The sequence below is a fragment of the Carcharhinus amblyrhynchos genome, unplaced genomic scaffold, assembly GCF_965287045.1.
Source record: "Carcharhinus amblyrhynchos unplaced genomic scaffold, sCarAmb.v2.hapA scaffold_56, whole genome shotgun sequence".
Taxonomy (NCBI): domain Eukaryota; kingdom Metazoa; phylum Chordata; class Chondrichthyes; order Carcharhiniformes; family Carcharhinidae; genus Carcharhinus; species Carcharhinus amblyrhynchos.
In genome coordinates this window covers 1,447,652-1,474,970 of record NW_027649797.1, presented here as the reverse complement: position 1 = coordinate 1,474,970, position 27,319 = coordinate 1,447,652, and the positions used below count along the sequence as shown (strand labels likewise).

The 27,319-nt window shown below is 39.1% G+C and overlaps 2 protein-coding genes across 2 annotated transcripts in view; one reads left to right on the top strand and one right to left on the bottom strand.

Annotated features, from left to right (window-relative positions):
- The first annotated feature begins 1,210 nt into the window (after positions 1–1,210).
- tprg1l (tumor protein p63 regulated 1-like) lies at positions 1,211–7,699 on the top strand. The gene is made up of 4 exons (XM_080182485.1): positions 1,211–1,325; positions 2,494–2,670; positions 4,262–4,415; positions 5,040–7,699. Exons 1-4 carry the CDS (start codon positions 1,279–1,281, stop codon positions 5,232–5,234), a joined length of 573 nt encoding a protein of 190 aa, XP_080038611.1. The 5' UTR covers positions 1,211–1,278; the 3' UTR covers positions 5,235–7,699.
- Positions 7,700–8,644: 945 nt separating this feature from the next.
- wrap73 (WD repeat containing, antisense to TP73) overlaps positions 8,645–27,319 on the bottom strand; it is a 36,897-nt gene continuing 18,222 nt past the window's right edge. The window contains exons 4-12 of the mRNA XM_080182484.1: positions 20,965–21,037; positions 19,000–19,103; positions 18,050–18,136; positions 17,016–17,150; positions 13,820–13,897; positions 12,855–12,960; positions 12,325–12,450; positions 10,779–10,970; positions 8,645–10,645 (exon numbers count right to left, since the gene is read on the bottom strand). Coding sequence (XP_080038610.1) covers positions 10,536–10,645; positions 10,779–10,970; positions 12,325–12,450; positions 12,855–12,960; positions 13,820–13,897; positions 17,016–17,150; positions 18,050–18,136; positions 19,000–19,103; positions 20,965–21,037 — 1,011 coding nt within the window. The 3' untranslated portion in view covers positions 8,645–10,535. The remainder of the gene's footprint in view (positions 10,646–10,778; positions 10,971–12,324; positions 12,451–12,854; positions 12,961–13,819; positions 13,898–17,015; positions 17,151–18,049; positions 18,137–18,999; positions 19,104–20,964; positions 21,038–27,319) is intronic.

Below are 27,319 nucleotides of genomic sequence, written 5' to 3'. Positions count from 1 at the left end.
ACAGTTCCTTTTCCACTCTTGCGCCAAATAGGAATAAATAACATTTGGAGTTCACGCATTCATTCGTTGAATGCCTGCCATTGCTTGTCCATTGCCCTTCCTTTCAATAATGTTTGCCAGTCTATCATAGTCAACTCATGCCTCATAAAGTTACCTTTATTGAGATTTGGGAACCTGGTCTCAGAATCAACTACCTCACTATCCACCTTGATAAAGAATTCTATCATATTATGGTCACTCATCCTCAAGGGTTCTCTCACAACTAGATTGCCAACTAATCCTTTCTCATTGTTCAATTTTCAGTCCGAGATGGCCTTGTTGGTTCCACGACATATTGGCCCAGTAAACCATCCCGGGGACACTCCAGAAATTCCTCCATTGTAATGTGACTAATTTGACTCACCCAATCTATATGCAGATTAAAGTCACCCATACGCATCTATCACAAGCATCTCTGATTTCCTGTCTAATGCTATCGGTCACTCTCACTCTTGAATCTTCCCATTGTCCCAGCTTTTTATGGGAGGCAGTTCTAGATTTTACTTTTTTTTGTGAAAAAGCTCTATACTTGTATCCCCTCATTTCTGATTATCCCACCAGAGGAGCTAGTTTCTCTGTTTCTACTTTGTTGGATCTGTTCAATATCTTTAAATAGCTTGATCATCTGTTGCTCCTTTGCACTCAAGAAAATGCGAGGCAAATTATGTAACCAGTCCTCGTAATTCAATCCAGCAGGCAAACTGGAGGTCACCAAAGCATTGGTTCAAACTCTGTATCACAATAAAACTTCAGTTTAAACGTGATTTTATTCTGTAAATCATTGTTATTTTTAAATTTATTCATTCACAGGATGTGGCCATTGTTGGTAAGACCAACATTTATTGTTCATCCTTTGTTCTCCTTAAGGAGCTGGTGGTGAGCTGCCTCCTTGAGTTTGTGTGGTGAAGGTGCTTCCACAGTTCTGTTAGGTAGGGAGCTCCAGAATTTTGAATAGGCAATGATGAAGGAACGTTGATACATTTCCAAGTCAGGAAGGTGTTTGACTTGGAGGAGGACTTGCATGCAGGAAATCGTACCTGTTGTCTTTATCCTAATAGATAGTGGATGTCACAGGTTTGGGAGTAGAAGAAATCTTGTTGCCTCTGACCAACTCACAGCTATGCTGAAAAGACACCCAAGCTTTTTACTTGTCTTGGCACAATTTCTCACCATAAACATTCTCTCTTCTTCTAGCCAGGGACCATTGAACGTGCTGTTTCTGATATTCGAACCATTGCTATGCCAACAGAGGATGGCAGTGTGCAAAGTGTGTGGCTGCTAACTGAGTAAGTGACCTTTTTACAAGTGATATTGTTATCCATGGTTGTTGGATAGTACTGTTAGCAGGATTGTAACATTAAATAGTTCATTCCAACTTCCACTTCTATTTCATCAGGAAATTGGCATTAGATTCAGGTGTTAAACAAGCTTTTACATGATGCATCTTGCAGTTCAAGTGATACCCAGGATCGAACAAGTGAGATGGCCCCATCTAGTGGAAAAATTACAGTACTATTTTCAAATATATACCCACAGACGGTCTCATTTGATTTATTTCTGTTGTATTGAAATCCAATGAGTATTGCATATTTACACATTCAGTTAGACCTAATGTTGTTTTGCTGGATTTCTCAAGGAGTTGCAATGCAGTGACTTAATGCCAAATGTCAGCATGTTCAGCGGAGGAAGAAACTCTTATCGAGTAAGCAAAAGCTTGTTTGTGAGCTTCACATTATTGCCATCTCTTAGCTAAGATGATAACCAAAGATCCTGGCTGTCTGTTACACTGGTTCAGCATGATATAAAATCCCTGATTTGAATAGGGGGTATCCCCCCAACCAACTTAACTTATTGCTATTTGTAGGACATTGCTGATTTTAAAAATCATTCTTAATATGTTAACAATGCTGGCAAACCCAGCATTTATTACCTTATATCTGTCAGTTGCAGTGAATTTGTGAATCAGCACATGATGATTGTCTTCGGTCTTTGCCACAAACACTGTTTCCTAGTCATCCACTCCATCCCTCTCCTTGACAACTGTCTGAAGCTGAGACGGACTGCCTGCAACCTTTCTATCTTCCGTTCCTCTTTTCAAATGCTCCTTTGACCAAGCCCTTAGTTAACTGCTCTGATAGTCTCTAATGTAGCTCAGTGTTTGATCAGACTCCCCTGAAGATCCTTGGGATGTTTTATTACATTAAAGATGCTATACAAGCACAAGCTGTTAATGTACTCTAGTTGTATTTATTAGTTGTGAACAAAGAAGAAACAATGCTGCATGCTGTGAACAGATAAAATACCACCTCCATCCTTTGGTCATGCAGTTTCTCACTAGTTCATTGTCATAAGATATTAGCCAATTGACATGGTAACTAAAGAGAGCAAATTGTGATTTCTATGGTGTGAAGAATAGTTTAGATGAATAATATTGTAAACCTGAATTTTTCCCAGAATTGACCATTGGAACAACGAAAAGGAACGTCTAGTACTGATCACTGAGCGATCCCTGCTCCTCTGTAAATATGACTTCATCAGCCTCATCTGCCGGCAGGTTATTCGAATTTCACTCAATGCAGTAGATACCATTTCAATTGGAGAGTTTCTGTTTCCTCCAAAGTCTCTGAATAAGTGAGTACTATTGTGAAATCTTTGTTTTTGCACAGGTCCCACACTACATTCAAGACTAATGTAGTGGAAGTTGTAATAAAGCTGGGGGCCATAAGTAGAAAATTGTCACTAATAAATCCAGTAAGGAATGCAGGAGAAGCATATTTTTCCAAAGAGTGGAGTGCATGTGGCACTGGCTACCATGTGGATTGGTTAAGGCAAGAATAGATGAATTTAAGGAGAAGCTAGATAACTACGTGAGGGAAAAAGGCATAGAAGGGTATGCTGATAGGCTGAGAAGAAATAGGATGGCAGGAGACTCATTGGGCAGATGGCTGTTTCTATGATGTAAATTCCATGCAAATGTTTTTACATAAACTTGCTGATTTCATAATCCTGGAGCGTCAACACAGAAAAATCTGTAATAAACACAAAAAATGCTCTGAAATACACAAGAAGTCCAAAAAATGTGTGCTGTAGTTTACTGTTGATGGAACTGGGTGAGCATTCCAGGCAGCTGCGTTCAAATTCCACAATGCCTCACTCAATAAATCTGGTTATTTGTGAATTGGCAAATAAACCATTAAAGCTACCAGGTGGTGATAAAGCCAAGTGGAGCTGCCACCCACCTGCAGTGGCCATGGCTCATTGGTGTAATTCTGAATCACAACCTTCTGGGTTCAATCCCAGTCCAGAGCTTGAGTACAAAAATCTAAGCTGCTGCTCTAATGTAGTACTGAGGAATGCTGCATTGTCAGAAGTGCCATTTGTTGGATGGGACATGAAATCATTGTTCCATCTGTTCCTTCAGGTGGATGCTAAAGGTCCACTGCCAGAATTTAAGAAGAGCAGGGGAATTATCCCTGGTGCCCTGGCCAATTTTTATTCTTCAAGCACTATAAGTAAAAACAGGTTATCTGATCATTATCAACTGCTAATTTGTGGAAACTTGCTATGTACAAATTAGCTGCTAGATTTCTAACAGCAGTGACTCAACAGCTGTAAAGCACTTTGAGATATCAGATGGTCTATATAAATATAAGTCTTCCTTTAACGTATGACTCCAGTTCCACACCATGTGGTTGACCCTTAATGGCAAGTAGATTATAAGTCATCAAGTTTCATTTCTGATATGTGCAATAAGACTTGCATTCCAATCATTATCTTGTAAATTGAGTTTGTGTCTATATATGTCCTGTTTGTGATCTCAACTTCTTACTCACCTGATGAAGGAATGAGACTCCAAAAGCTTGTGGTAACCTGGTGGACTGTAACCTGGTGTTATGAGACTTCTTAACGTGCAATAAATGCAACCTTGCCAACTGTAACTGCTTCAAGATCGAATAGTTTATTACTGCTTGTGATAAGATGTGAGGAAAGTACTGAATTTGGAATGATAACCTCTTTCCTCTTCATAGATGCCAGCTAAGTTGCTGTTTCTTTCTCACTGATTTATTTCTCTGCCTATACCCACTGGCTTGTTTAGCATTGTCCAAAACAGTGTCTCATTTTCAACAACAAACAAACGTCTATTATTTAGTATTAAGTCACAACTATTGCTCCCAAGAGACACATTGTACTAAGTTTTGGTTCATCTAGTTTGTTTTCACAGGAGAGAGGGACATGGGATTCGTGTTCAGTGGGACAAGCGGGATAGACCTTCCTTTATTAACCGCTGGAATCCATGGTCAACTGACATGCCATATGCCACCTTCACTGAACACCCCATGGCAAACGTAGATGAGAAAATTGCAACCCTATGTCAGGTAAGCAGCATTCAGCCTGGTAATAAGTAAGCCAAGTGATTTGGTGTGACGAGGCATCGTCTGACACAATAATACTTTCTATATTAGCATGTGTTATGGCCTACGGCTTGAACACTGACTGGACATAAAGGTCGATAGCTCAGCTGGCTATCACATCATTGGTGGAGCGCTTACATAGAATTTCATAGAGAAATATTACAATGGGCTTTTTGGCCCAATTGGTCCATGCCAGTAATTATGCTGCACTGAGATTCGTCCACTCCTCTCCATCTCACTCTATCAATATCTCCTTCTGATCCTTTCATCCCTTTGTGCTTATCTGACTTCCTCTTGCCATTGTTATCTGCTTCACAACCAAATGCATCCAAGTGGGATCAGTCCAAACAAAATGTTCAATTGTATATTGTTCATATGTGCACATAGTGTACCATTATGTAATCATAAGGATACTTCCTCTTTCGATGCAAGATGAAGCTTTAGTTAACAAATTTCAGTTGTTGACTTTTAGTGAGTTGCTGAATTGCTTTTAATTTTCATTGCACACTACCTCATCAGTGGCTATTTGTAAAACAAGTTGACTTTTGTTGGTTTTTCTACACTGACAGTCTTGTTATTAAATTCCAGTTGGAGAATTTTAAGACCCAATTAATCCAAGCTGTGAAGAAGGCTCACAAAGAAGCACCACTGCCTGGCCGGGCTAATGGAGTGCTGATCCTGGAGCGGCCCCTTCTCATCCAGACTTATATTGGTCTAATGTCTTTCATTAACAATGAAGCCAAACTGGGCTATTCAATGTCAAGGGGAACAATTGGATTTTAAACCAGAGATTTTAAGCTTTGTGCCCAGTCAGTAGGATCTTCCTCCACCTATATGGTATTTTACATTGCCTCTTCTGCACCTTTTCAATTTTTATTAATCCAGCCCTCAGAAGGAACTGGGCAGCTTTGAATACAAATTGTCATGGAGTTGGATGTATCAGGCAAGTTTGCATTCTATCCTAAAGCACATTTAATATATACTGCAGCATGTGGTACAGTGTCATTTTTAAAAACAAATTGCTTCAGAATTATTGCATATTATTCACAAGAAAATATAGCATTGCAATCTGGAAAATGATGAGCACTGTGTCCTGCTTGGGTCTGTTATCATTTTTGATGACCTGCTTACTGTGCTTAAGCATTTGTGCTTTTGAAAGCTAAAGGAAACAGGGCAGATCAGATGGAAGGCTACTGTGTCCATTAGGACTCTGAGGAAATGAAGTCCTGCGCTTTAATGGAGAGAAAAAGCGTATTGTAGTGAGTTGCTACACTACCTGTTCACCTTAGCCCAACAGTAGTTTCTCCCTTTGAGAAAAGGTGAATGCCATAATTCAAATGCAATCCAGATTGTGGGAATATCTTTTCTGATAGTTGTCCCATAATGAGCAAAATTTGAACAGGCATAGTGTGCAGCAGCTGTGAACCAGAGAAAGACTTCAAGGGAATGTAATTACTGAAGCTGCCCTAAGGTTTTGGCCTCGGATCAGATATGATGGCCAAATGCTCTACTACAACAGCACATTTGGGAGAGTGGGGTGATGATAATGGTATTGGACTTAAGGTCAGTAATGTTCAGAATTGCAGACAATTTTGTACTTGTTGAATGAGAATTCTCATGATGCTATAAAAGGTCAATTTAAATGCCTTGCCTAATTTGACAGGCCCAGTATTGACTCGCTTAGCTGTGCCTTTTAGTAGTTATATTAGTTATCATTTGTAAATCTCTGCTTTGATTTATTTTCAAATTGGCAGACTGTAGTACAATTCTATTAAGTCGTGTGCAAAAACTGAAAACCCTTTTAAGTATTGAATAACGGGAGTTACAGATTTCCAAAATTCTTGGATTGTGACCATTCAATCCTTTTGAGATTTGAAATATAATTCAAAGTTAAAATCACCTGCTGAACACAAGGTGTAACAGTGCTAGAGTCTGTTTTTTTTAACCAGTAATTTTAATTTATAACAGTGCCTCACTGAGGTAGAATAATCACAATGAAACATAGTTGATGTGCCAGTATCACAAGGTAAGCTAGAAATGATGTATAATTCATTATAAAGGGTGCTGGAGTTGTATGATACTTAGCACTATTAAGAGGTTGGGATTTCTCATTCATTCTAAATACTGACCAGTAGTGATTATGCTACTAGACTAGCAACTTAAGATGCCATAAGTTCCAATTCCACCGCAAGAAGTTATGAAGTTAAATTCAAAAATCTGGAAGTGGTGGAGTGGCAGAATAATAAGTGACCACAAAAGCTGTTGATTTAAAAAAAAATGGAGGTTCACTACCACCCTTCAGGGAAGGAAGCCGGACAGCCTTACCCAGTCTGGTGTCTGGTCCTGGACCAGTGCTTCCTGAATGTTTTCCTATTGTGACCCTGTTTTGAGGCTTCAAAATTGCTATAACCCCAGGGGAGGCTCATTTAAACTGGGTTTATTTTGAATAGAAGAAATCGCCAACCTTTCCACTGGCATCTTAGGATCAGTTAGGCTATGCCCACCATTGGAAAAATAAGTGCTGGGATTTAAAGAGGCCTTACAGTTGTAGGCACTCAGTCCAAGTTCCACAGTGACCTTTGCTGCCCTGGTCCCAAAATATGATGCACAGTTGGGGAAGCCATGTACAGTTGCTCTAAAGTGTCCCAGCAAGTCATGCAGTTGTAGACAATCATTATAAAGCAAACTTCCACCCCTTCAGACTAATTAGCAAAGCAACAACATTTCAAACAACAAATAAATAGCGTCTCACTATTGCTTAATATTTATCAGTCACCCATATCTGATAGCAAGATTCCAACCTCCACTGCAAATTCAATTAAGCAAGTAAATGCATCTGGCTCTCTCAAAGCTGAGTCTCTGCCTTTTGTTGTTAACCTTACCCAGAGAAACACTACTCCCTCAATAGTGACTTAAATAAGCGGCAATTTGAGGGTGGCAGATCAAGGTGCATCACTCTCCACCATAAGAATTCAACAATTTTTAGTCTTGGCACTTTTGCAAAGCACACACAGGCAGCAGCTCTGGTGTCAATAGTTGAATGCTCAGCAGTGTATGACAACTTCAGTCAATTAAAAAAAATTAGCATGCACATTAAATCCAGAAACTGGGGATGATTGAGAAAAGATGCTTTGGCTGCATTAAAGTGTAGTGATAATTATAATCCAATCTTTTGTAAGCGTTTTTCTGTATTTTATTTAATTTAAAGCCATCACGGTTGCTAATAAAACTGAATTAAATATGCAACATTTTGGTCTATGGTTATTTTCTATATTTGAAGACTTAGTGGCCTGTGAGAATCAAATTGAAGTCAGAAAACTCAGAGCTTGCTCAGTCTTATGGTCATGGTAACGCATTCCATTGACATTGGACCTTGGGTGGAAATGAAATCTATGACCTTCCGTCCTATTTGACAAATTTTGAAACTTCAAATGTTAATTGATTCCTAATTCCCCCTCATTATTTTTGGAGGGAAATTTTAGCTGACTTTATTTGAAGCTCATTAACTTTCTACTTGTATTCCTTCCTATACTTATTGTCCAGGATTATTTAATTCAACTTTATCTATACCTTTCATTGTTTTGAAGAACTATTTCATCTTTTCATAATGCAGTTTTTGAGGTACAGAACATTCTACTCCACTCTTTGAACCTTTTCTAATCCATCCACGTCTTTAAGGCTGGGTGATTAAAACCATGTCCTGAAATTGGCCATTAACCTGTATAAATGTTGGTAAAACGTGTTCAGACTTGTAATCCAACACCCAAAACAAATCCATAATAATGACATTATTCAGATTGGGTTCTTTCAATGATTTCCAACAGCCTAGGGTTTTAGGTTAGCTCTCACTGAGGACAGCAGGTGACCAAGTATACTGCAGACAATTTTTCATCTTGTTTCCAGCTATTCATTATTTATTCAATTTGATTTTCCTGTTTAATAAGTTCCAATTATAATTTTTAATCAAATATGGAAAACTAAAAGAGAGCTAATATTTGATGCAAACCTGGAGTTTACAACATTTTGTACTTCAACAGCTAACCTCAGTAGTCCAGCAGTGAGGAGAAAGCTTACCACAGAGTCTAAGAATAAAGTGAGGGCAAAAGAAAAAGATGCTGTAAGAGATAGAGATGAACTTAGCATTTTACTTGCTCACCTTTACCTTGCACTAAGGGAGAAATGAAACATAACAGGCAAACTATGGTCAAATACACTGCACAATAAATGGCAAATGTGATCTTGTAAGACAGATCACAGATTTCTCAGCATTCACGCACAGTGTTAATAACACAAGTTAACTAATTTTGTTGAAACTCTCTTGCATGAGGGATTCGAGTCTTCACCTGTAAAGACCTAGCCTCGGAATTCTCTCAAAAATCACTGAGGCAGTGAGTCAACAATGACTCACTTTGCAGGGTTTCAATCTCATCTCGCAATACTCCATTCCCTTGGATTCCCAAGTCTGCACTCCACCACTGACTTACAAAACACAACTTCAGCTCTTCAAACATGTTGAGCAGAACACTAATACTGCTCTGAAGGGTTACCTTTGCCCCATCAACCGCCAGCATGGAATCACCCACCTTCTGTTGCCTTCTCAGAACTCCAGGGCTTTGCCAGAGTCCTCACTAGTTCAAGCTGATCAACTGCAGCCTCTTGCTTTGCTCCTCTACCCAGTGATTTCTACAGGTGGCTCCTTCTGCTGTTTGCTTTCTTTGTTTGGGATTTTGCCCTGTTCTCTTTCAGGATTCTTGGAGTAGGGTGCTTCCTCCCATAAACACATGATCCAGGGTTTTCATACAATTTTCTTTTTTCACATGTGCACTGGACCCTTGTCATCAGCCTGAAGACTTCAAACACTGGGTTACACATACACAGCCTGCTCCCCTTCCATGCATGGGTGGAAACTCCAGAAGCCTGCTGGAACTTGGGAGTGCCCACCAACAAGGCAAATTTGGATCTCAACACTAATATTTACATACAGCATACAAAGAATATACAAGTAGATTTTGGTGCAAATTTTATTAGAAAAATATGATAAATTATAAATTCAATGCTACAAATACCTAAAATTTCAATGATGTCACATTTCAGTAATATACCATTTTGCCTATATAAAAGAAAATATTTTCTGCACTTAGTAGAGCAAAAGCTTTTTCATTACAAAGGTATGCAGTAAAGGCTTAATCTTAAAACTTTTTGAATCAGTTTAAAAAATCTATGATCCACACTATCCATATTTTGTGCAGTAGTGTACAGTGTGTTAATTGTGCAACTTAAATTATGGAATAAAAGATTCATAGCAAGTCAATCTTTTGCAATGCCCGGGTTCAGTGATATTTCATGAACAGAATGCTCTATCGCATCATGAAAGTTATTCATGTACAGTTATGAGCAGATACCATTTGATGGAACAGCCCAGAACTTCAAACAAGTGGTGAATCTTTGAGAAACTGTGCTTGATACATCATAAATAAATTTGCATTTTGTACAGTGCCTTTCACATCCTTGGTGTGATGTTCCAAAGTACTCTACAACCAATTAAGTACTTACTTTAAGTTATGTTCATTGACTTTTAAAGGCAGGGTTTCCAAATTTTAATTTTGCTGAGTATGTTTAGGTTGAGAAGACAACAATGGTTAATTCCAGAGACAACTGTACAACTTGCGATGATGTTTTGGTCAACAGCCTTAGATTCTGTCCCTCCAGCTTGTCAAGGATTAGTGACCAAGAATAACCTAGCAGCTCTGACTCAGATGTAGGATGTGATCAGATACAAGGATAGAAAATGCAATTCCCAAAACAATAAGAGACAGCAATAAAGATCCTGTAGAATACAAATGCCATATACATTTTTAAAAATACTTTGCTATTGAAACATTCCACACAATGATTGTAAAGGCAAATTTTTCACATTTCAAAAACAAATTTCCATTGCAAGATGAAAAGACAACCATATTCTATTATTATTTGGCAGTCAGTCTACATCTCACGTTTGTAACAGGGACATATTGCAATATGGCAGACACAACTGGAGCCAGACACTATGCTTCACTTGCACCCTCCAGCTTTGAGGTAATATGTTTAGTTTTCACCTGCACTTTCTAAATAGCACACACACATTTGATCTTTACTCAGCAGCATTATAGAATCTCCATTGGGATGCCAGTGCAATGATAAAATCTGGAAACTACCTGCAGAGAGGACATCAGAATTCAGATGTTAGAATCATAAAATAACTAGAATGCAGAAATAGAAAACAGAAAGCAAACTTGTAATATTAGTTAAGAAAATATCAGATGCAGTCCCCAGTTTCCCTCCCCTTACCTTCAGCTGGAACTTGGACTGATAGGCATCCTGCAGGAGACCAAAGGTACACCTTGTTGCTGCCAGTACAGATGGCCAGGCGGGCCCTGCATGGGTCCCACTGGAAGGATTTGACTGCAGACAATTGCTCTAAAACCACATACTGCTTCAGCTTCTGCGCATCCCATATCCACAGAGTTTTTGGCATGTTATCTGGAAAAGGAGAAACAAATGTGCCTTTTATTTACCAAGTAAGGAAGACCATTCTGTGGATCAGGATCATGGAAATACTTTCCATTCTCTGGATTGCATCAGCACAGAACCCTGTAACAAAGTACCAAAAATATCTAATGTACAATTCACTAAATGGCTGTAAACAAGAAGAAATTATTAAATGTTCAGAAATGGCAGTAGTGGCAGGGGCTTGAGTGTAAGCACCATTGGAATTGTTATTTGCATTTATTTAATTTCCCATTAAACAAAAATAGAAATAGTCTACATTTTGCAAATAGACATTCTAAAGTTTTATGACCCAAGAGAATAAATTTTACATCAGTAAGTCACTGTATTGATGCAGCTGAGATCAACATGGAAAGGAGCAGCTTTCTAGGGGAGGTTGTGGCTAGTGGTATTATCACTAAACTATTAATCCAGAAACTCAGCTGAAGTTCTTGGGATCCAGGTTTGAATCTCACCACGACAGATGATGGAATATGAATTAAATTTTAAAAATCTGGAATTAAGAATCTACTGATAACCATGAAGCCATTCTTGTTTGTCAAAAAAACCCATCTGGTTCACCAATGTCCTTTAGGGAAGGAAATCTGCTTTCCTTGTCTTTTCTAGCCTACATGTGGTTGACTCAATTACCCTCAGGTAACTAGGGGTGGGCAATAAATGCTGGCCAGCCAGCCAGCGATGCCCATGTCCCACAAATGAATTTAAAAATAGCTGAAAATTACTACATTTCGTAGAATTGAGGGTTATGAGCAATTCATAAAATGTTGAGAAATCAAATGAGAATTATATTGCAGATGAAATGCATCTCCTCTTTTGGATATGGTATAAATATAAAAAAGGAGAAACAGATATTTTGCATTAGAACGTTTAGCATGAATCTTTGTTCACAGGGAATGAGACACTTGCAGTGACCCAACTTTATAACTACAAGATGAGGACAGCAGCAGAGAAACAAGTCACTGGTCCAAAAATACACCTGACAAAAGTTGTAGACGACAAAATCTCCACACATAAAGCATTTGTTACTCTATCCAGCACAGTAACAAATAAGCACTGAAATGAGAAGGCATAGAACAGCCTGCTGATGATTCTGCTTCAGTCTGTCCCTCCTTCCATAGAGGTGGTGTCAGGTCCCCACCTGGATCCTTCACCTGATGCCGCTGAATCCACCATATTGCCATTCCGTGATATGCAAGATCAGGATTAATTCCAAACCTCATTTGCAAACGGGACCAACACATCTATTCTAACCCAATAGCCTGAACTGTGGATTAAGATCCAAAAATCACTGACCTACCAACCCACCACAGTGGTCTTATTAACATACCATTTCTAGTTGCTAAGAAACGGTTATCTGGACTGAAGGCCAACATCCCGACACCCAATTTGGGATTTGCTCGATCTGGATCGGGTTTCACCACAGGGACCTCAAATGGAGGCTTGCAAATCTCATCTGAAAAGAAGAAAATTCAATAAGATAAAGATGGAAGATTCTAACTACAGTGGTCCCAGCAAAGACTGCGCAGGAAATCCCATCTTTTGTGCTCTGATCTTTAAATGAATGTATTAGAATGGTAAAATTCCTTTAATCCTTCAGTCAACTTGATGTCCTCATAGTGAAATGTGTCAATAACCTTCGCTGTCTAAGCTTGCATGAAAAAGACAACTTTGAGGTACTGCAGGGCAGCTGGTTGCTGTGGAACAGCAGCTTTTTTGAACGTGGGGAAGGGAATCTCAGAATGACAACATAAACTACACTGTCCCAAATGTTTAATGGATAACATTGGCCTAGCTTAAAGGACAAGCCTATGAAGACCATAAACTAGTTATTACACCCCTCTTCCCCCCAATGCTTACATTTACTCTCAGAGTTGAACAAGGAACTTTTTTCAGTTGAAATTGGAGGAAATGACAGGCCATCTCCACCCAGACGTGGGCAGCTTTCAACCTCCTTATAGATAACCTGTAGGCAGAAAGGGAATGCTTAGTGGTTTGGTCACATTTGTTCATTTCTTATGATGGCTTTCTTTAATCAGTCATTGCCTGAAGTTGAATATAAGCAAGATAAAATGCAAATGCACATGGAGGCGATCCAAGCAACTGGGCATGAAAAGCAAGGGCTATTGTACCTGTTTGTTTCGGTATGTGCGGTTAAGGTGTTGAACCAGTTACTTCCCAAGATTCTAACTGATCTTTTAGACTGAGGATTTAAATGATCTTATAGCTTCTACTTCTATACCACTCTGATTCTGTTACAAACTTTGCCTCATTCACTCACCCTGGATTGCATACTAGAGAAAAAGGATCCTAGCTAGAGGACAAACCTTACTTACACAACAGAAATATAACTAACATTAGGTACAATCAGGTTTTAAAGCTTGTTTTGGACCTTAAAATATATTAAATATTCATCATAAAATTAGAACATAATTGGGCTGACATTTTATAGCATGTAATGTCAGAATATCTTGAAGTATTCCATATAAATAATTACTTGTGGTTCACTAACTTGTGTATCCAAAATGTTACCATCAACATTATGAACATCAACAAGATTAAATGTCATTACTTGGCTAGGGAATGAATCTTAAGTCAAAGTAACAGAAGACATCTCTACTCTTTAGATTGTGCCATGGAAATTTCTCAAATCAATCCCACCTATAACCATACAGGCCTTCCCACAGAACTTCATTGGAGTGTCTACCTTAGAATGTGCACTCAGGTCTTCATGCACAGTTCAAATCTGCAACTTTTGAACCCAAAAGAAGGTGCATTACCCCCTCATTTCAATGACAGCACACACAGGAATTACTCCAACTTACACTTTTAAGGTTTTTGATGGTTGGGAGATGTTCCAACTCCACAAGCTTCCTCCAGGTCACGTGGTTTATGATTCTTACCTAGTAAGTGGTTAGATTATTTCAATTAAAATCCAAAAATACTTCACCCAAAATATTCCACAATAATTAGTGCCAAAACTTCTCCAAAGAGGAGTTCACCTCTTTGGAAAAAAGGCAGACGAGGGCAGAATTTAACACAGGGCTATAGATCATTAGGAGTCACAGCAGATAACTTATTAACCAGTGTCTGACAGACCTGAGGGCTCTTTACTCTGGAGAGAACAGTTAACTTGAAGAAAGAATAGAAAAAGTTAGTGAATACCTGAAAACTTCAGTGTGAAAATTCAGCACTGCAGTTAATTTAGATACTGATCAAATCTGCTTGCATTTTAAGCATTAAAAAAGATGCATTACTTAAAAACCACCAGCTGTTCAGCAGCAGTGGCTCCCATGTGGTGCCAATTTGTTCATGCAAATACACACTTGCCTGAATCCTTGCAAGTAGTTTTACTCCACTTGTACTTCTAACTTAATAATTATGTTTGCATACTAGTGAATTTTCCCAGCCGGTCACATTGATGGCCTCTAACTTCATTCAGCCAAGGGAAAAGTGTGTGGGCAAAGTGTACCCAACTTAATTCACTTACTATAAAATTCAGACTCTTCAGCATTCAAAGAGGATTCCAAGGGACAAATTAACATAGGGGTATAGAAAAATAAACCCGTATTTATAAAACCCCTTTTATGACCACAGATGTCTTAAAGTGCTTTACAGCCAAACATGTATTGAAGTATAATAGTGAGCAGCTAATATGTATTCTGCAACACTAGTTGGGGGGAATAAATATTAGCCAGAACACTGGGGATAATTCCCCTGTTTTTCTTCGAAATAGTGCATTGGGGTCTTTTGTCCATCTCAAAGGATAGATAGTGGTTTAATATCTCATCTGAAAGATGACACCTCAGAGTGTAGCACTCTCCAAGTACTGCACTGAAGTATCAGCATGATACTCAAGAGTGGGACTTGAGCCAGCAATCTTCTCAAATTGTAACCAAGAGTACTACCAACTGAGTCAAAGGTGCCGTTGTTGAACTGGTGACAAATAACCTTAGGACGGAGGAATATTTATCCCTGACACAGATAGAGTCATGGAATAATTCAAGAGCCAACTGGATTCTGCAATGACCAAAGGGAGGACTTTAGTATCATTTGGGATTGATGGAGATGTGATATAATCAAAACAGGATCAGACTTATGCTTAGATAGTTGGAAGTCTTAGAACTATAGAATTCCTACAGTGCAGAAGTAGGCCATCCTGCCCATTGAGTCTGGACTGACTAAAAAAGCATCCCACTCAGGCCTTCCTCTCCATAACTCTGTGCATTAACCATTGCTAATTCACCCAAGTTACAAATCTTTGGACTGTGGGAGGAAGCCAGAGCAGCCCTGGCAACCCACACAGACATGGGGAGAAAGGCTGGAATTGAACCCAGGTCACTGGAGCTGTAGAGAGCAGAGCTAACCACCGTCTTACCTATAGAAAATTCTTGTAAAGAAAAATTATTTTGCAGACCTTAATTTGGGGGAAGAACATAAAATCAGGTGTCTATTTAATTGGTATAAATATGTAGAGGAATAAAACATTCAAAGGAGCAGTAATGTGAGAGATGAGGAAGTCAAACTATTAACCATTCCTGTGCATTGAAAATTGGCAATGCATGTATCTCTGGTTTGAGGCTAAAGATAATAGAAAACTACAGATTAAAACCATACTAGTTTTATACTGCAGCCTCTCTCTCATCTAGGATGATGCAATCAGGCTTCCTGTACAGGCCTGATACTTCATGCAAGTACAGACTGGCAAATACAGACTGGCCATGTAAATAAACGTGTGGGTTCAATGCACTAGCATAACACTTGATCATAATTTCACTTGGGACAAAATAAATGTTTGTTCCCATAATTATGTACTGACTGTCACAATGTAACCATATATAAATCCACAGTGGAACATGCTCAAGGAGCTAGATGGCCTTCTCCTGTTCCCATGTTACCAAAATAGTTCACTTACTGAGCCAGAAGGGCCAGTGCCAATCGGAAAGGGCCTTTAACTTCCTCAGTGGCAATAGATTGAATTACCATTCCATGCCCACTTACCATGTGGATTTTCTACTGTAACTGGCTTGTCCAACCTTCCAACTCAGGCTGGGCGAGATCTTGGCAGCACAACTGTCCTAGAAGCCCAACATATTCGGTAGGGTAAAATTAGATGCTTAGTAGGGGAATCCCCTGTTAAAATGGACAGGGAGACAGTCTGGGTCTTTACAATAATTATCCAGAAGTTATAAGTGGTTTTAATTGACTTTTTTGGGTACCTATTTGTATCACAGCCAGAACCATCCAAAGTTTGCAATTTAAACCACATTTTCCAGGGTTTCCCAACATAGGACAATTGCTCAGAGGAAGTTTGCACATCTGGACAATTGCTGTACAAACCCTTCCCCAAGAGTTCTGAGGGCTTCCTCAGCGCATCTTTGGGATACCCCTCAAACGTGACACTGGGGAGTTCAGAAATTATGCCTCAATGTCTTCTAGAGCACTGTTTCTAAAATTCCACCATGTTTATCTTTATATACTGCCTGACTGAGAACCATGTAGCTTACAAATCAATCATAGGACTTCTTAAAAACATAGAAATAATATATAGGTGCAAGTTGTTGTTTTAGAACCAATTTAGCCAGCACAATTTCAATATAAGCCAAAATCAAAGTATTGCAATTTTCAAAAATCCTGCAAGTGCCAACAATAACATGGAGTCCTTAGTCCTGAAACAGATTCTAAGTAATCTTGGTGGATAGATGATTTGAATGATTTTATGCTTCTCCACCATTGAGCCACCTCGGTCTCAAATTCAAGAATTACATCTCGAAACCTTTTTCTTTATACAGTGCTTAAAACCCACCGTTTTGACCAGGACTTTAGTTACCTCTCCTAATATCCCTTTTTTGACTCCACATCAATTTTTGTCCAATTATGCTCTTGTGGGAGCACCATGGAACATTGTGTGTAGCTTTTTCTGAAAGATTCTTAAACTTTGCTTTCATCAGTTGTAACTGATTCTTGCCTAGGTCTAGAAAATTGGCTATTAAATTCACAGACCTGTGTTTCATCTCTTACCTTTTCGTCATAACTCCCAATGGCTAGAAACTGGCTGCTTGGACTCCACGCAACAGACTTCACACCAAGGGACCATTCATATGCGCTATACGTGGACAATAGGCGTCCATCCAATGAATACAACAGGACTTTATACTGGAAATAACAAAAAGCTTACTGAAGGGAGAGAAGAGGGAAAGAACAATCCCAGAAAGTAATTTCATACTTTTATTTAAAAAAGAGCAGAAATAAGAGATTCCATGTAGAACTGGGAGCTGAGAACATCAATTCTGACTTTCTTGGAGAGACAACTCTTTTGGAATCTACACATACACTGCTAATCTTTGTCCTTCACTCTTAGTTAATGTTGAAAGAAAAATAAATCTTGCATTTACGTAGCATCATTCACAAAATTCACTTCAGGATTTCCAAAGCATTTCACAGCCAGTTAAATACATTAAAGATAGCTACTGATGCAATTTAGGAAACAAAAACAAATTTGCACAGAATCAGGTCATTGTTTTGTTGCAGCAACAGAAAAAAAATACATCTTGGTAATAAAGTGATGTTGATCTGAGGGATAAATGGTGGCCAAGAGATCCCAGTGATCAAATCTTCAAATCATGCTTTGGCATGATTTATATTCAGCGAGATGGAGCCTCTGTTCCAATGTCTCATGATGGCATTTTAGACAGGACTGCATTCTCTCAGTACTGCACTGATTTGTCAGACTAGATTACGCACTTCAATTTCTGGATTTTTTGAGTTTGAACTCTCAATCCTTTCACTGAGTGCCACTGCACGGAATGAAGGCTGACATTTGAAGAGACCCAAGTGAATTTTTGCTCATTTCTACACATCAGTTGCCCACAAACAGATTTCATTTTAACTTCTTAAAAATCTTTGTTCTAACAAAAGATCAAGAACTCACCACACAGTACTTACAGTCAAACCCTGTGTCTTTATCAATAAACACCTCGGACTCCAATTTTTTTCAATTAATATTTTAATAACAGAAAACTTTCAAGCTACAATGTACCTTCTTAAAAGCTCACCTCCAAACAAGAATCCCAGACTGCCAGCACACAGCTGTTGGGGGACCACTTAATACCAGCAAGATCCTGGGTCTCGGTCTCAAAGTGCTGCACAAATTATAAACAAGAGGATCATGAATGGCAGCTCATCAACTTAGAAACACCAAACAAATGACTGTAAACAACAATTTATTTCAGGCCACTCAAAGGAACAATATAATAGATATGACAAACATCAGCTGCATTACAGACTAAGAACTTCAGACATTGCAACCCAAAGATGCTGGGAAGTGCATTATAGGAATGCAAATAAAATGCTGCATCATACAATAGAACAGGTCAGGCCTATACCCTTTGGAGTTTAGGAGAGGTGATATTTTTGAAACATACAAGCCCCTGAGGGGACCTGTCAGGATAGAAACTGGGAGGATGTCTCCCCTCCTGGGGAGATTAGAACTGGGGGAAACACAATGAGGCAGGCTACATGTTGGTTTATAATAATCTCTTGTTTGTCTGGGACAGGTTCAAATCCAGTTCAGATGAATAGCATTAAAATCTCTATACTGGCTGCAAGCTTAGCACAGTCCCTGGAATGTACAGATCCAAAGTCCTGCTCAGATGGCTAGGGAAGGAATTACCAATTTCCCATTGATGCAAGAGGGACTTCATTAATTTGCAGCAATATATAAAGTAATTTTACTCTCCATCTAACCCATTTTGTATGTAATTGGTTGTTGGTAATGGGAGCAAAAGTTCTATTCCCTTTCACCGCAATCATTCCTGATTTACCAGCAAAGTAGCGTTTGTAATAATAGTACTACACGGTCATTGTGCACTTATTGAAGTTCCTGAAATCAAGCATGATTTCAATGCTAAGTTTCCAGAACAGCACAGTATGAGAGTCAATACTGGGTCATACCGCCCTTAGTGAGGAACTGTGTGTGTTTTTAGTTACATATAAAGTTAATTACCCGTAGCAGCTGCCACTCACTGCACACAAAGATACTGATGTGATCCTTGCAGTCCCGTCTCTCTGCCAGCGCCATGTAGTGCCCATCCTTAGTGAAATCCATCCCTAAGGTCACAAAGCAGCATTTAGTGTGGGGTATTTTATTAGACTGTCAAAGCGTACAGGATTTTAAAGAAGTCACACAGGGAAATCCATCTTCCAGACAATCATCTATAGTTGAAAAGGTTAAACCAAAGCTATTTGAGATAAATTTGTGATAAAACCTTATAAAAAAGACAAACTTTCAAATAATTCTTTGCATCTTCTTCCACCCGGCAGCACTTCCATGGACATCGACAAATCTGAAATGTCACTCAATTTTGACTCCTTGGAGTCTATAAGCCTCAACTGTGAGGAGATAATCTCAGCCTTATCCTCCCAGCAAATGATTGGCTGCTCAATTTACATCTCGCCTGATTTTATAATAAAGAATAAAACAGGTGACATACAATTCTGTTAGTTAACTGTCCAGCAGATTAGATTAAAATTACACGTAACAGCAATGATAGAGGAATGATAACCAAGCCCACTCTGTCCTCACACCTTTTAGGCAGAGATAACAAGGATCCTGCCTGACTTCCCTCTTCCCTTGTTCAGGGACACTGAAGTCAATTATGGTATGCCAACTGTAACAACCTGGCTCAAATTAGCTAACAGGACACCAGTCAGATCTGCTCAAACATGAGGATTTCAATCTTCTTTTCGAACCTGTATTCAAAATGTGTTATTTTAATTAACGTTTTAAATTCAAGTCTAAAACAAAAAAAAAGTATTGTCTCAGATACAAGTGGCAGAATCAATGGATGTTAACACTGACAGTATTAATTCTCTGAAGGTGGTGATAAAAATGCCTTGTTCAGAACCAGCACACCACTTTGCTTTCTTGAGAGCCAATCAGTTTTTCAAAGTGATCCAAGCCCAGCCTGGAACCCTGTTTGAGAACATTTGTATTCAGAATAACCAAGTTCAAAATGAGGAACTCTGCATTCTGTTGGTGCTTGATAAGGAGTCATAACCTGCATCTGGAAATCTAAGGTAGACTTAGATGAGGTGATTCATGAGTACCAGGCATTCTACAAAAATAACATTTGAGAAATTGCAATATTTTGTTTCAATGATAGCATGTTAAAAATGTTGCAGTGCTACATAAAAATAAATACACACACACACTAAACAACTGCTAATCCAGAAACTGGGTTCAAATCCCATTATAACAGTTTGAAAATGTGAATTCAGCTTCAAAAAAATCTGAAAAAAAGCTGGTTTCAGAAGAAGTGAATATTAAGCTTTCATAAACACCCATCAGGCTCACTAACTTTTCAACAAAAAAAAAAGCCTGCCATCTATTGAACCTGTGATCCCAGTCAAAAACTAATATTGTTAACTCTTCATTTGTGTGTGATGTAGACACTGAATATAATTGTTAATGACCACATTCTGCTCTTCCTGCCTTCCGTAGCCAACACTTCTTACTCACTCCCTCATCCTGCCAATACTAGTTTTGTTGCTAATCTCTAGGAGGGACACAGTGCAGGCACACGCACTCAATCTGCTCATTCTTACGGGAAAACCCTATTCTCAAAAAAGCAGCCTGGCTAACATTGGCAAAGTTGCAAGAAGAAAAAAAATGTGCATGTAGACAGAAGCACCCATTATTTTGTGACGTGGTACATTAAGATTCAGGGTGCTCTTCTGAAATGCTTCAAGTTTTCTTTTTCCACAGGCCCCGTTGCACAAAGATTTTTTTTAGCTCCCCAAACAAAAATCAGTAGAGAAACTGTTGTGCAAATGGTAGCAAAACCAAATAAAGACGGCAGAGGACTGCAGATATAATCAGAATCAATGAACAATTTACAACATGTCCTTCTCAATTCCACTTAATTCATACTTATACTTTCCTTCAAAACATGATTGCTCATCTACTTACCATGCTGACAGGATTTGGGATACTTTATATAAGACACTGATTTGGTGCACAATGACCAGACGGTGATTCTCAGCTGTTGAGAGAGATAAACGCATATTTATTTTGTCGTGGCAGCAAGCACAGAATGCCAGAAATCCGACCCAAACCTGACCTCAGAAATTAATCTATGCTAGCCCGCAGGCTACACTTCCCCACTGAACAACAAATCCCATTTCAGCAGCTGAAATTACAAGAACTGTAAGCAAGAATGTAACTTACAGCAACCAACCCATTAAACTATTAACCTTAATATTCAATTTGATCAAAAGTGCAACATATTTAAGACACCAGTCATGTCTCTCTCATTCAGGATTATTTACAATGACTATTATTTCTCTCAAATCAAGCAGTCCAACTTTTAAGTCCTTTTCTGAAGTGTGTTACAGGTCAATCATTTACAACAATTGGATTTTAAAAAGCATACAAAATAGGAGCAGTAAGCCATTTGGCCCCTTGAGCTTGCTCCACCATTCAGTAAGATCATGGTCTGTTCAAGTTCTACATTCCCCATCTATCCTGATAATCTTTGATTCCCCTACCCAACAAGAATATGATCTACCTCTGCCTTAAAAACATTCAGTGACTCTGGTTACACTGCTTTCCGAGGCAGAGCTCCAAAGTCACACTTCTGATCTCTGTCCTACCAGGGTAATACAGGATAAAGTTCCAAGTCAAACAGGTGTGTGGCTTGGAGGGGAATTTTCAGCAGTGGTGTTCTTGTGCACCTGTTGCCCTACCAAGTGGAGGTTTGGACAGAGTTGGTGAGCTGCTGCAGTGCATTGTGCTTTGGCACATACTACTCCTTATGCATTGGCGATGGAAGGAGTAAATGTTTCAGGTGGTGGATAAGTTGTCAGTCAAATGGGTTTGCTTTCCATCTCCATTTGTCCAGAGAAGTTAATTTTATAATCAGAAGAATGTCAAACAACTTCATCGTGACAAATTCCATTTTTTTAAAAAACAGTAAAGTTTTTTTATAGTTTATATTGATATTTTAGCTTCTAAATAGGAAGATTTATTTATTTCTGAAAATTTAAATTAAAATTTAAGAATGTGTTTTTAACTCCATGCTTTGCTGACTCAATACAGGTGGTTAGCTGCTGCTATGTGCCTGTATATTCTCTTGATTGGATGGCAGATTTAAATTACTGTTGGGAAAAGGGAAGTCTGTTCCACCAAGATCCTCATCTTCTGAGGTTAGTGGCCAACGCCACTGCAAAATCTCTCATTATGTTTTGGAGTAAGTTGGACTTAACTGTTTAATTTGGCAAAATGGGAAGAACTTGGATTTGCATTCTGCCTGTGCCAGAATTGATCTCGTCAGTCAACAGCATAATATGTTGTCATCATATTGACAATATGCTTACATCCCTGATTAAGCTTGATGGAGCTATACAGGGACAAGTGTCAAGGAGACATTTTGTTCTTTGCCTTTTCACTCTTTAATGAAGCATAGGCTCCAAGCCTGTTTGGGCCAAATTCTCCAGTTGTTACCATGTATAGCAGCAAGCTCTTAGCTCTTTTTTCTGTAACCCGCCTCCATGTATTTCTTGATCTACCTTGCTTGCTCTTTCCTCATGGGGGCTTGCTGTATAATGTTGTTCCGTGACTTCCTCAAAGAATGGCCCACCAATTCCACTTTCACCTTTTAATTTGGAGGACCATAGGGTCCTGTTTTGTCTCCTTTCATAGCCAAATATTATTGCCGCTACTTGACCGCTGTATCCCAAGGCTCCTTTTGAGGCACCTGTTGGTGATGGATTGAATTTTCATCAACATTGTTTTGGTGGTCCTCCATGTGTTGGAGGTATTAATTAAAGGGAATCTTTATTGTTGGGACTAGGGGATTTTTACAGTAGCTTCATTGCAGTGTTAATGTAAGCCTACTTGTGACACTAATAAATAAATTTTAAAACATTGGGACTGGTAAATTTGACAGTCAACTTAAAAGACATCTTGCTTAAATGACATTTACAGGCCACATTCATATGAAAGCCAGTTTGAGTTAAGAAGCTACTGAGACATTCTTTTAAAAAAAATGGCTGCATTGTTATTGTTGCATCTTGATGCAGGCAAAATTATTCTATCGGGTATATGAAGCAGTAGCAGCCGCAGATGGGAGACATGAACAACAAGTGCAGTGGATTTTATATGGGTTTCCCAACCTGCATCAACAGTTATAGGCCAGAAAGATCGGCATCTTTTTAACTTATGAAAAATCTTTTTTTTTAAATGGTCATTTTATTTTTAATAGAATCATTGATTTACGATGACTGAAAAAGTTCAATTCCATTCAAACAGTTAGGATTCCAGGAATTCTACTAGTGACTTTAGGATTGCATTCTCTGATTCCCTTCATTTTTCTATGAAAACAGAAAACCCTGAATTCAGGGTTTAGTTCTAACAGTCAGAGTTTGGTATCCCTCAAACTGTGCCAGTCTCATCTTATCAAATTACTCTGCTTGGAAAGTCCCAGCAACTTAGTATTCTATTTTAAAAGCAGTAAAAGTATAGTGGCAGATTTCAGGATCATTTTCTCTTGGAAAATAACAGCTGAGTTTTGCTTCTTCCCCCGCTGGAAATAAAATGTTCAGGTTTTCACATAAAAAGAAATCACAAATATCTTTGGGATCAAGGTATCTTGAAATTTTACTTTAGTTTTTATATGCTTGACATGGTTTTAAGATTCTTCCTCTCACATGAGATGGTTTGTTAGTAAACTCCATTACCACCTCAATTTTCTTTCCCTCCTTTCTCATGCAGGTCCATGGATAGAAGTCAAATAATGAACCCTTAGTTAAATTGCCATTCGTCAAAAGTGAAGATGGGCACTAAGCATGCAGGCTAGTCACGGTGTCAACTTCACCCAATACATTTCACATTTACTTGCAGCAGGAGGGTGCTGGACCAGGCATTGCATACTTAATGAATCCCCTAACACAAAATGCCAAGACTGTTTCCTGCAACTCTGGAGCTTGGCAAGCTTGACACTTAGTAATCAACTCTGAAAAAGTGGTCTATTTTGATTCACTACCATTTTAGATTGTATTTACCTGCTGGAGCGTCATGGAGGTTTACAGCTTGTAAACAGCCCTTCAGCCCAATTCGTTCATGCAACCTTTTTTTCTTTAAACCACTAAGCTAGTCCCAATTGCCCACATTTGGCCCATATCCCTCTATATCCATTTTACCCATGCAACTGTCCAAATGCGTTTTAAAAGACAAAATCGTAAATGCCTCTACTACTGCCTCTGGCAGTTCATTCCAGACACTCACCACCCTGTGTGTGAAAAGAACTGCCCCTTTTGTATCTAACCCCTCTCACCTTAAATCTCTCTCTCTCTTGCCACCGCCAAGTCTCCTACACTCCTGGGAAAAACGTCCCAATCTATCCAGCCTCTCGTTATAACTCAAACCATCTAGTCACAGTAGCATCCCAGTAAATCTCTTCTGCATTCTTTCTAGTTAAATAATATCCTTTTCATAATAGGGTGACCAGAATTGTACACAGTATTTCAAGTATGGCCTTACCAATGTCTTGTACAACTTGTACAAGACATTCCAACTCCTGTATTCAATATTCTGACCAATGAAACCAAGCATGTCAAATGCTTTCTTCACCACCCTGTCCATCTGTGACTCCACTTTCAAAGAGCTATAAGCCTGTACCCCTTGATCTCTGTTCTATAACTCTTCCTAACACCATGCCATTAACTGAACAAGTACTGCCCTGGTTCAATCTGTGGGGCACACCATTGAGATGCCTTTTTAAAATATTTTCAATTGCTGCACCTTTCATGTTGCTTGCATTGCCCTAGTACTGAAACATGCCAAATTGTTGTTGCAATCACTATATCATTATTCTGTGTATGCATATTGGACACACCTATACCTTTAATACTGCATACTACTCTCACCATCTCCCAGACATGAAAAGAAGCGGTCCTTCCAGGAAGGATGGAAAACGTGCAGGTGAAAGTGAAATAACACAATCCCAAGGCCTTCCTCTACCACCCTCCCTAGTTTACTCCTAGCAAATGCCCAATCACTGAGAAACAAGCTATACAAACTTAAAGCCAGACTCATTTTCCAAAGAGAACTGAGGGACTGCCGTGTGCACTGTTTTGCAGAGTCATGGCTCACTGTTGCTTCACCATACTGTGCCCTACAATCAGAGAGCTTCTCATCCATCAGACAGACAGCACAGCGGCCTCAGGCAAGACTAAGGGATCTGCCTTCTAATCAACAGCTCGTGATGCTAAATATAGCTACATTGGGGAGTTTCTGCTCCCCAGATCTAGAATACCTGATGCTAAAATGCCACCCCTATTACTTTCCACGGGAGTTCACCTCTTGTTAACCTGACAGCAGTTTACATCCCAACCCATACAGACGTGAAGACTGCACTGGACAAAATATACACCACCACAAATAAGTTTGAGACAAAACATCCCAAGGCCTTGTTCACCATGGCCAATTAGGCCAAGCTCAAGAACATTCTCCCAAGATACCACCAACATGTCAGTAGATGCATGGGGTCACCACCACCACCCTCAAGTTTCCCATTAAGCTGCACACCACCCTAACTTGAAACTGTATTGCAGTTTCTTAACTGCTGCTGAGTCAAAATTCTGGAACTTTCTTCTAAAAGTTAGATGTATTTATATCACATGGATTGCAACTATTCCAGACGGCAGTTCACTATCACATTCTCAAAACCAATTAGGAATGGACTATAAATGGTGACCTAGCCAGGGATACCTACAAACTGTGAAAGAATAAACACTTCTTCTGGATTTTTATGTTACCCTATGCATGTGTGGATTCCAGAAGTTGCTGTCAATTTCAATGGAGTTATGAGAGCAAATGATAATTTTGCCAAAATTACCGTTGCAAAATATGGGCTATTTCGAGTTTGTACCTTTTAAAAACTCTTTACACTGAGATCTGGTTTGATGATTAGTCATACTCCAGAGCTGGTTGGCACCAACCACTGTTGCTGAAATATTCCAACAGGTGCAATGTTGATAACCACTGTACAAAAATAATTAAAAAAAACTCTCAAAATGGCCTTCAATTTGTAAACCACACTCTGCTCAGTCAGAGGGGTTCTTCACATAGCCATGTCTGTCGGCAGGGGATTTTGCAGGATTATTCAGTACACATTCCATAGCACAAAAGTATTATAACAAAGATAAAACTGAAGTGAATGCAATTCTATTTTAATTTTGGAAGATTTCAAGAGCATGATAATCAAGCATTCTGTAATTTTGTTCAACTGCAATACTCAAAAGTAATTTTCTAATTGTGCAATATTAAACGTTAGGCTTCTCTGATGACTCAGTGGATAAAGTCAGTACATAAAGTAGGCCACTTGTTGTATGGAGATTATTGGCTGCAGGAGGAAGGCAGGTATCTTCTCCTATGCTTCACCGATCTTGGTGTTTAGAGAAGATTCCCATGATCACTGGCTGAAGGATGAAATGTTGAGCAGGTTGGGCCTATACCTATTAGAGTTTAGAAAAATGAAAGGTGACCTTAATGAAACAAGGTTCTGATGGTGTTTGACAATGTAGATGCTAAGCTGATGTGTCCCCTTGTGGGAGAGTCTAAAAATGAGAGCTCCCCCTTTTAAGACTGAAATTGAGAGGGTGTAAATCACTTCCCCAGAGAGCAAAGGAATAGGGCGGGGTGTGTGAGAGTGTGAGAGAGGGACAGACAGGGAAGTGAAGCCAAAGCCACAAATAGGCAGAGCAGGCTCAAGGGGTCAAATGGTCAAGGGGTCCTTTGCTAATTCTTTTGTTTGGAGCAAGCTTGATGAACCAGCTGGTCTTTTCTTGCCTGTCAATTTTGTTTGTTCATACAAGTTGGAAGGTTAACCTATGCCTAATTAGCAGCAGTAGAACATGAAAAGGTACATGTGCAAGACAACCTCAGGATCAGGCCTGGCTGTGCTAACCAAAGCTCATGGTCATCTTTGGACCTTAGTAGGAAAGATGAACATTAACCACTGGAGCAAAATACTAGAATGTGCTTGGCACCGCTGAAGACATACCCTCAACAGAAATAGACCTTCTGACAGGAATAGGACAAACATGTATAATATTAAACACTTGAATCTCTCACTTCTTACAGAGCACAGCCATTCAAATATGAAGAACATCCAAAAATTGTCTTTAACCTCTCTTTTACCCCTGCAAATTGGCAAAGTAGACAGCAAGAAATATATTTCCCACACCAGTGCACACCTGTAGCCAGTTCCTGGGACAGAAGAAGTCAGGTTCTCCCTCCCTCATCAAAATAAATTTATCCTTGG